The sequence below is a fragment of the Ylistrum balloti genome, unplaced genomic scaffold (genome assembly GCF_031769215.1).
Source record: "Ylistrum balloti isolate Yb309-2 unplaced genomic scaffold, AGI_CSIRO_Ybal_v1 Utg369850, whole genome shotgun sequence".
NCBI lineage: Eukaryota > Metazoa > Mollusca > Bivalvia > Pectinida > Pectinidae > Ylistrum > Ylistrum balloti.
Genome location: NW_026782003.1, coordinates 911,434 through 922,680, shown reverse-complemented (window position 1 = coordinate 922,680; position 11,247 = coordinate 911,434). Strand labels below are relative to the sequence as shown.

At 34.4% G+C, this 11,247-nt stretch overlaps 1 protein-coding gene across 2 annotated transcripts in view; it reads right to left on the bottom strand.

Moving 5' to 3' along the window:
- Nucleotides 1-6,154: 6,154 nt before the first annotated feature.
- LOC132545593 (dachshund homolog 1-like) overlaps nucleotides 6,155-11,247 on the bottom strand; it is a 90,456-nt gene continuing 85,363 nt past the window's right edge. For both annotated transcript variants that reach the window (XM_060209285.1, XM_060209286.1), the window contains exons 7-10: nucleotides 8,230-8,313; nucleotides 7,900-8,055; nucleotides 7,350-7,424; nucleotides 6,155-7,044 (exon numbers count right to left, since the gene is read on the bottom strand). In XM_060209285.1, coding sequence (XP_060065268.1) covers nucleotides 6,941-7,044; nucleotides 7,350-7,424; nucleotides 7,900-8,055; nucleotides 8,230-8,313 — 419 coding nt within the window. In that variant the 3' untranslated portion in view covers nucleotides 6,155-6,940. The remainder of the gene's footprint in view (nucleotides 7,045-7,349; nucleotides 7,425-7,899; nucleotides 8,056-8,229; nucleotides 8,314-11,247) is intronic.

Genomic DNA, 11,247 nt, shown 5'->3' with positions numbered 1-11,247 from the left:
AATGGTGACCATTGAAAGTATCATTAAAAAACAAGATTTGTCTGATACGATTTCATATCGACGGACAGGAAGCAAAGCGTCCACAGTTCTTCCACACAAAACCAGTCGGAAGCTTCAATTTATCACACATGTGTTTGGAGGACAATGATTGGTAATTATCATCTGGTTACGTTGGAGACTCGATATCACACTCTGTCCTGTTATCATACCTAAAGTTACATCTTGTACCTTCAATCAAATCGTCCTCAAACATTGTCACAAGGAAAGCAGTTACGTGGGGAAGGAGTGAAGATGGGCAGCGCTCTCCACTCGTGGCAGTTTGTGCGGTAGATGAGAAATCGTCCATCATATCTGTGCAGCCGTGGTTGTGTCATTGGACAAGGCACTTTCACCTAACTGATGTCCGTGGTCGGCGACGGGCCCCCGTATACTGTTCACTGAGTTAGCCACCAGCTACTAAAAGGATGCTCAGTTTAGATTTACCACGGTTGTTTACCGGCGATAAATCCAGCAACTAAACAAAACACACGGGTGTATTAACAAGACTCCTGTCAAGTTACACTGCTTGTGAATATATCGGCCTGTATTCTAAAGGGGTTATAAACAGGACTTACAACATTTATAAGGACATAATTGACATAGATAATATTAAAGGTCAGCAATATAGCATTCGTTTTATATATTCAAATTTAATAAACAAATTAAATTATTGACTTTTACCACATGTGTACCCTACTGACAGTCCAGACAAGACAAACCTTGATAGTGGGTGGTCAAACAAGCCTGTTTATGTCGTCATTGCTTGTCTCTGTATTTGTTTTGTGAATCATTTGTGCTGGCGTTACCAGCCAAATATTTAACCAGCGAATCTTCAATGATGCAAGCTAGCACCATATGGGATGAGAGTTCCTTTGCGGTTAATCTGGTTCTCTGGAATCGAATTTCATCAGACTGGTCGAAAGAATAGTTCTTTCAGATCTTCGTTTCTTTGATATCTAGAAATTATAATGAATCTCGTTTAGTTTGGTTTTATGTCTATAAGTAAATTATAAGTAAACAATGATGTTGAATAACGTACAAACAGATGTTTGTTAAGTTTTTTTATATATAATTTAAAGTTCATTATTTTAGCCATTGTTCAAGCAGATATAGGCACATATCTACTTAAACAACATTTTTTTATATGACAACCATTTTTGAGAACAGATCATTTGGTTTCTGGTCCACTTAAAACTGACAAATGTTATGAAACAGTGATATCGGCAGGATGGCTTGTTTTATTTGAATATCGTATAGGCTACCGTAAAAAATCTGTGAAATAGCAAATATATTTGTAGAACCTGCCATGTTGTAACATTTATTTTGACAATGAACACCATAGCCTGGCAAGTATTTTTATATCTGTATGCCGGTGATTGATTTCCAGTTCTTGACAAATTTGTAACATTCTTCTCCTGAAGATGGGCCTTTCAGGAACCCGTGTATAATACAGAGCAAATTATCCTAATTTATTGACCGTAATATACGCCTCTCTAACAGACTGAACAACATGTGTATAAATAACTGTAAATAAACTCCATCCAAATACATTTATTTTAAAATTACATCCATATTCAGTAAAAAAAAGTAAGCTAGCTTCTCATTTGATAAGACCAAAACACTATCAGACAACATTACAAGCCTTTAATGTCTTTTACAAAGTTCGTCAATATAGAATGAAGCGTAAATAACAATATCAGCTGTACTTGTACTGGTAAAAACAACAATTTTCACAGCTATTTTCGATCACAATTCAGGTATAATTCAACACATACGTAAGTTTGCCGTGTAGAAGGATACGTGCACGTAAGTCTTTGAGAAATCTGTGATGGTAGTAAATTCCACACTCTATGATATATAGAGAGACTGGGTCTGTCACTTATTACATGTATACCGAATGAATACACAATACGTCCTCGTCCCTGTAATTAGTGTTGTTACTTTTTATGTCATCAGTTTCTCTATGTCTACAGAAGCACTTTTTACAGAGTTATTCCAAGCAGATCGAGACGGCCTCTTAATGAAAAGCACCCGTCCAAACTTTGGAGAGTGACTGTTTCGGAGTCTGTCTGCAGTCTGCATAGTCCATCATGGATGAAGGGATATTTTACGTTTGGAACTATGTAGCTTGCTTCATGACTATGAGAAGGATCCTGTTTTCTAGAAACGAAATAGTTGAAACCATGTATGCTTAATACGAATGCGCCTCGTTTTTATTGGATTTGCAAACTTCACGAGAATATCTTGTTCAACCAAGTCTGTTATTGTTGTTTTATGATATTGTGTCAATTTAAAGTTGGAATCGATAAAAAGAAGATATTTAAGAACAGTAGAACGTTTCCTATTAATCATGAACATTTTAAACCTGTTATCTTTTCTTGATCTGCCCACCAATCACAATACCGTAGTTAACTCTGGCCCGAAGAAATGCGTTCGCTGACTTATTGTTAGATATTTCCTTACTAGAAAAGGCGAAAAGCGATATGTAGCCATGGTCTTGAAACTTACCGAAGAATTCTGTATAGATGTTAATTTCGAGGAGCTTATATTTTAACGGTCGTTCCAGTTTGGACTATTTAAAGGTGATTAAATCTCGCGCATAACTATACAGTGGAATTTATGTACATAGTATAGATTTCCTTGAAGTTTTTACAGTTTACAGTCATTAGGACGTCATGTTGTACAGCGTTTCGTAAATCCTTAGGACGTCATGTTGTACAGCGTTTCGCAAGTCCTTAAAACGTTCCTGCTGTACAGTTTTATCAGCCATTAGGACGTCCATGTTGTACGACATTTCGTCAGTCATTAGGACGTCCATGTTGTACGACATTTCGTCAGTCATTAGGACGTCCATGTTGTACGACATTTCGTCAGTCATTAGGACGTCCATGTTGCAGAACGTTTCTTCATTCATTATGCCATGTTGTATAGGTTTCGTCAATCGATGTTGGCGTTTTAAAACGTTTTTTGAAAGATTTGTCTACCTTTGGTAGCCGATACATAGAAATCATTCTAGACAATCAGGGAAAGTTCGTTTCATTTACCTCGATCCTCTGTATGAAAACAAGACATTTCTCGAATTTCATATAGAATTTTCCACATGGTTGGCATCTTTGGTTAAGTAGAAAACGCTTACCCTTCCTGAACAGGTATCTTATTCCTCTTGCATCTTCTGTATGATATCCGACCAAATGTGTTCAGAATTTGCTCTCTTTTAACTGATTTTCAATACTGATTACAGGTAAATTTTATATTGTCATTACGTTTTTTGTTACAGTCCTAATCGTACTTTCAATGTTTGTGAAAAAAGATGCCAAATATTAATCTCAGCAGGCCTTTCAAAACACACATGTTAAGGTGAAATAAATGCAAATAAACAATGTTGCAACAGGTGTATTAAGGAAATGATAACAAAACCCAAGTATTTGTTTCTACAAAGGATATTTTAATTCACTGGCTCATGGACACAAGTAAGGAATGTACCATCTGTACAGTAGATCAATGGACTTCTATCAGTAACTGTACAAATGACAGAAAACAATATCTACTAGCGACAACTAAAGTGTATACTAAGGAAGCTTACACCTCCACAAGACAAAAATCACATAATTATATATATATATAGGTCTCTAGTATCATGTTCAAATATAAGATGCCTTAACAAAAGACAATTCTAAAACATGCTCATTACAGACCCAGTGATGTATAGGTCTTTAGATTTATGCTGAAATATAAGATGCAGTTTTAGTCTTAACACAAGAAAATTACTGAATAGTATATAGGCCTATATTTTCATATTGGACATCTTAATTGCTCCAAATGAAATCTTATTAGAGACCTAAAAATATATAGATTTCCAGTACTTGCAGGAGACATTAGAAATAGTTTTATATCTCATCTTTTTTTGATAAGACATGTCTAACTTTTACACATGTATCAACTAATAACATCAAGTGTGTCTTTCATATCTTAAACTATTTAAACAAATTCAACTTTAGACATATCTTAAAATCTTAAAATTAAGACATTTGTTCTTACACCAACATATAGACATTTAACATCAATCTCAGATGTGTCCTGATACACTGACATCACACAAGACGCATCAGTACATCACAACAACAGCTGTATTTATCATACTCCAACTTTCCTGGCAAGAACATTGTTATATAAATTGTATAATTCAAAACATGTCAGAATTCAACACCATTTAATATTTGTTCCATAAGATACAAACACAGTCAACTCCATCATATGCTTAATCAACATCTTTCAAGTTTACTATTTTTTTTTTATTTTTTTTTTTTTCAAATTTGTCCTTGTAATTATTACAATGTTCCATGGCAACCGAAGTTTTTCTCCATATTCTTAAAATAAGAGTATCATATATGTACTTCAGAATGTGTGTTTCAGCAGAAAGAGGTTCAAATGAAACACACCAGGATGATCCTGTGTTATTGTCTAAGACTTGGACAGGTCAGATATGGTGTTGGAAAAGGGACTAGGCAGTCAGCTTTAACATAGGCCACACCAATGCCTACAAGTCTTAGTTATCACCAGGCTCTGACCAACAGTCAGGTTTAACAGAAGTAGACATATCATTGCTTTATTGCACTGAAATTAATTGCATTTACAAAAAGTAAAATATGTATGTTTGTGGTATGAGAGGATGGGGGGGGGGACAGATAGCAGAGGAAATATGGAGTGTTATAGCACATGTGTGATATCTCCTGTCCTCCAAAGTCCTTGGTTTAACACATGTGTGATATCTCCTGTCCTCCAAGGTCCTTGGCTTAACACATGTGTGATATCTCCTGTCCTCCAAGGTCCTTGGCTTAACACATGTGTGATATCTCCTGTCCTCCAAGGTCCTTGGCTATGTGTGAATGGCACAAATTGTCAATCAAGATCAATGAAGGTCCTGATATAAATTTATCAATAAGAACAATAAATGCACATAAGTAAACAACAATTATCAAGATCATAACATATGTTTGAAACAAACAAAACAAAGACTATTGTCTGCATCAACATTGACATAAATCAAAATTTGGAGAACAGATGAAAAACATCGGTGAACAGATAAAAAAGTTTAAAAGGTGTAATATATTGCAGGTTTTTTTAAGAGTTCAATTTTAGGGAGAAGGAAAATATTGCCATAAAAAAAAATATTACCCTGTCAAAAATTCCTACCTGATGAATGAATACTATGGGACATCACTACAAAGTCTTAGCTTGATAAAGTATTCAGATCAGGTTTATTTAATATTTGGAGTTTTTCATGAATGCTCTAAATTGAACCCAGACTTAAGCATGCTAAAAATATGATTAAGTATTTTTTACAACCCAGGATTTGTTCTAGCTGAGCCCATCTGAAATGTTTTGTCCAGTTTCATAAGCGATATCAGAGTAATTTTACTAAATTGTACAATTCTCCATGGCAACCTTGTCCTAGCATTGGAGATTGACATCCATTTTAATCATTATTCATAAAGCTTCTTAATGAATATTCATAAGTCAATATTCAACAAAAGCATCTTAAATGAATATTCATAACAAAGTCATTAAAAATAATTCAATAAGACAATCTATTCTGAAATATATCCAAGGACAACAAACGAACCAATGAGAAGCTAAACATGAGCCATGAATATTTAAAATGCAATAAACGACTACACATGTGCCTTGAGACAACAAATTCAAACTGTTTTCTAACATGTTACATTTCTTTTTCCTATCATCTCTCTTGGTATAAAGAATAACCATAGCATATAATAATTATATCACATAACATTTGCTTACTTGAGATATGGGAATAGGGTATAAATGGCAGGTGTGAAACACTTTGGAGTTCTACACACTAAAAAACGACACTTATAGCACATGGATAATTACCTGACACCTATACTTTAAATTTATTTCATTACAAAATATTCATTACAACTCATCTTATCAATAAAATGAACAATTCTATAAAAACTCCTTGTATTGAAATATCAGATATATAAATATCCATGTTTTTAAACTTCAGTTATCTTCTGTGAAACAAACAGGGAAAACTATCACTATTAATTCCTTATTTAGAGTTTTAATTTACCAGAATTGATAAGTCCCATATATGTTTAGTTATTCAAATGAATTTTGATATATTGCAATTTCAGTAAAAGAAACAGGATGTAAAATAATTTCAACACCATTGGATTTTCCAACACAAAATGGCACAAAGAATAAACATTTAGTTGTGAAAAAATATCACTATACATATATGTACACCCATAAATATTCAATGTTGTATTTCAATCCACTGATATTGGGGAGAGCAATTCTTCATCATGTAACAAGCACATGTATAGTTTTACAACAACAGAAGATACACTGATGAATAGTAACTAATTGAGTAGAAAAATCTCCTAGATCAAATATATTTAACTTAACATATAAACACTTTGATTTATTTTTAACTAAAACATGTTACACAATGAACTGACTGATCAATCAGGATTTTTATATCTGTACCTGTATTTCTGTCAAGGATTCTGAATGGTTAAAATGGTTTTGAATTGTCCAATCAAACTTCCCCTTGAATTCTTGTTCAAGGTTTTGATTTTTTGTGTCTTTGAATCCCTAATAATGTATATCCTTAATAAAGCCAACAGATGTCATATCAACAGACAATGAATTGGCTTAAACTTTCCACATCAAGTTCTTCGATAGACTGGAACACAATCTTTGTCTTCAATGTTTCATTTCAAGACATTTGTTTTACTGTGGCAGATTTTTAGATCCCTTACAACATTAAAATTCATTCTTTCTTCACATCTTCCCACTCATCTATGCGTCTGAGATCATTTATTCCAATATGGTAAGATAAAAAGTATGGAGGTCTGTTGGGGCCACAGGCCTATTGTACATCCTTCACCATCGGTAAGTATGGAAACCTACTGGTGTTATTGCTGCTGTGTGAAAGGTAGTTCTCAAACAGGTGGCTTGGGCGTTCTTGGGATTCTGGAAATGAAAAGTTACAGAATAGTAAATTACTCTGGACCATCATTAATCTAATTTAAAAGGAATACAATGCTTCCTTGAAGTCATGAGAAACAGAATATATAATTCTTTTGTGAATGTATAGATTGGAGTAATATTGATGAAGATAAAATACTCAAGCACCTTCCATTATGTAAGTATCTCTCAGCATGTTCTTCCTTTAGTCTTAACTGTACTTAGACGAAAATGTAATTTTTTAGATTTCTCGTAGATAGGGTTTTCTACTAATGACAATCAAATAGCTAATGTTTTGACCTTGAACTGACCTGTACTACAGCTCATTCGCCTGTCCATAGCCTCATTAGGTATCTCCTTCTCAACTTCTTTTTCACTTGCAGATTCTGAAACAGTTCACAAATTAAGTCAATCATAAGGGATTAAAAAATGATTCATGAGAAAGGAACTCAGTATGAGGTTTGGATGAGGTATCTAATTCAGTGAGGGCTATAATGTCCTCAGAAGTAGGTTGACATCACGGTTTAGGGAGAAGAAATGAGGTTCGAAAGAGACATAGTTCTTTGTTGACACTAGTGTACTTAATGGAGAATACCTGGGTAAATGACTTATGTTGGAATATGACTGGTTGAGGATGGTAAAAAGTATCTACACCTGAGAGTGATGATGATATATCCTGCTCTGAACCTATAACCCATAATGTAAATTCTGGTCAAGTTTAAGGAAGGAATGGACTGTAGGGATTATGCTTCCAGTTGAATGTAGGGAAGTTGATGAGGTTTAAGAACAGGGATGAGGTCGCTCTGGCTTGGGATGGAGATGCTTGAGAGTGGTGATGATCAGAGGGAGAATTCCACTCACCATTGTTGTTTTTTACAGAGTCGGGACTTGGTACACTGGCCGTGTTGGGGCTGTGTGAGGGTTTTATCTGCTGCTCAAGTGACATGTCCATCAGCTGTTGTTCCTGAAGTTTCCTTCGGATCTTCTTCTCCTTCTTTATCCTCTTCAGAAGCATAACTAGTAAAGAAACATATACATTTTCAAGTTTAGACAGTTTCTGTACTTGTTCCATTGGAGAGGAGTTTCACAGTGTAGCATATTTTAAGATTAGATATTTCTTAAAGGAAAAAAAAATTTCAATTTCTCTGTATAGACAGTGATATGACCTAGAACATTTTTTATGTTGCTTACCTTTGCTTCTCTGTTCAGCAGACAGCTGTTTCTCCAGACTCTCACGAACTTCTTTCTCTCTGATCAGCTCCATCTTCAGCTCAGCTGTAAAAACAAGGGGAGATCACTGTAAGCACAATTAAATTACGCAAGATTTTGAAGAAAATGAAAACTGTTGCTCTAAGTGATATCTACAATCTATAATCAAAGTATACATTGTTATCATATGCAGATAACTTACATTGAGTTTGAGAATCATCTAAAACACAGTATAAGTGTGATGGTAAGAAACTAAACAGCAGAGTCACTGGTGAAGGTAAAAACTTTATGTCACCATGAATTTCTAACAATGCAGAAGAAAGGAGAGCTGTAGCACAACATCCAAGTACATACATATTCCATCCATGTTATGGATGAATTCATATGAAAAGAGATTCATCAGTTAATGTACGTTTAAATGCATTTCTAAATGCCTTCAGCAAGTGAAATACTATATTACATGACAAATCAGTTACATAGTTTAGTCATCCTGGCCTTGAAATTTTGTATTTTTGTCCTCCTTGCAAGCAGTATAAAAAGCTAATATCTCCCATAGATACAGGTGCAATATACAACTGTATGTATGTATATAAAGTAGTATTGTTAAAGACCTAAAGGAATATGATGGAGTTTAATCTCTGTTATCCCAATAGGTTCAAATGTTGATGCTAGATGCCTACTATGAGCTAGTTCAGGCGATACACAGATACATTGAGGAGATATCATACCCTGGCTCAGGGGATGTCATCATGTTTTGAGTTAGAGGATACTACAATGTCTTGGTTCAGGGAATAATAAGATGCCCTATAACTGGTTCAGGAGATTCTATCTAGCCTTGGTTAAGGAGAAACACTCATTCAGGGGATACTATCAGAAGATTTCAATATGTCCTAGTTTAGATACTGCTATGATGCTCTTGATCAAAGTGATGCTATCATGCCCTGGTTCAAAGGATTCTATCATACCCTCTGGTTCAGGAGATTTTGTGATGCCCAAGTTGGTTACTATCATGAGACCCCGTTATAACATTTGATACCTCAGCTTCTCACATCCAGACTATAGATAAACATAACAGAATGGATAATCTGGTTACAAAATACAACAACTACATGTCACTTCTACTTGGGTGGTTGATCCCAGGTGTGATCAGGTCTGTGTTAGCCCACATGAACTATAAACCTCCATGTAAAGTGAATTTCAAATTGATTTCACGCCTTCTGTTACCTTTAATAAGTAGTCATTACATATGAATAATGAAATGAATTCATTGCTGATTACTCAACCTCCATTTAGAACAATCAATTTTGGTATCTAATTTTGAGGACATAAATTTATAAGCACCATATCCACTTGATCTAAATATGATAATTCTAATGATTATCATCCTTCTCGGAAAACATCATAAAATTCTGTGTACAAGTAGCTTATCATTGTTCAAAAAGAATACTTATGAACATTTATATTATTCATTTGAATTTCTAAAAGCTCGCTATCATAAAAACAGCAATAAAATGTTCTATGCTTGAGATACAAGCAATTATCTTCACCGCAGACTAGTATTGCTCCGGTATTACCGATGCTTCACAAATAGCTATCTTTCCCGATACATGAATATTTAAATTCCAAACAGGTGTTATGTTCATTGAAAACACTACAGGTAAATACACTGCATTTGAGGTACACGTCTTCCTCTTCGTTGATGGGTGTTTAATGTATAACTGTACATAATATTAAATTTGAAATATTCATGCAGCCATTCTGTTGTCATGTCGCCGTTACATATTTGTACCGTAACCATCAAGATCTTCATAACAGTATTATTAGTGCATTAATCGCATTCAAATTTACACACCTGAATAGCTAGGTAGTCATAAAATGAGATATTCAAGTTTTCCTTATGTTTATGAATATCTAAGAGTATGTGGCGATTACAGGTAAAAACATGTACTATCAGGCCATTTTATAACTGGTCAATACCTTTATTCAACAAAGGTGATTTCCACATGCAACAGAATATTTACACTAATGATCCAACAACAGTATTTCCATCTGCTAACCTCTGAATGCATTTATGGTAATAGGCAACTGTTTACCATTTTGATATGTAGAAATATAGTCCGTATAAAGTGTGAATCTGATTGTGCTGGAAAACCTATCATTTCATAAAACCTACCAACCATATTACAGTTATCCACACAAGCTGAATTACAGTAAAAAGTTCCTACAGACACTCAAGAAAGATAAAAATCTGTCAGTTTGGAGAATCTTGTAAATTTAATCATTATCTCTAAATAGAAGAACATGATATACCCCATATTTTTTTCAGATTTTTCACTTCAAAGTGAACACACAGACAACATTAACCATGGTAATATTCACCAATGAACAGCAATTCCTGCTACACAAATTGTCATGATTTTGACGTTAACCAAGGCAAGGCTATGATTTAAGAATATGCTCACTTTAATGTGTCAAATTCTCCCGCGTGTTTTAGCGTTTTTGTACACTTGGGTGTCAGGACAATGGTGATATTACCTCCTCCCAGACATTGCTGATTGAAAGGTGATGGAAGGAAAAAAATTGATCTTGTTCTGTCTAGTTTTATATCGTTTTTTATTTTCAACCTCTCTGGTTAAACGATCATCAACTGATATGGAGAGGCTGTTAGATTGGTTTGGACTTATGGTGTTCCCACCTGACTACCTCTGTTTCCAATTGTCAAGACAAGACAAGAAAAAAACCCAATTCCATTGTGCTTCAAAGAAGTATAAATCCTGACAAAAATCATGCAAGAATTACAGAAAAGTCATAGTTTATCAAAAATGATTATATATTTAAGCTTGTAGTTGAAAAGTATGAACAAGATGTAGTTGAAAAGTATGAACAGTATTTTCCCCAAGCATGACCAAAGATAAATGAAATTACAGACCAATGGTGGAACAAAATAAGAAATTGTAGTGAAAAGCCCTAGTCAGACACTGGTATAAAAAATAAGGTGTG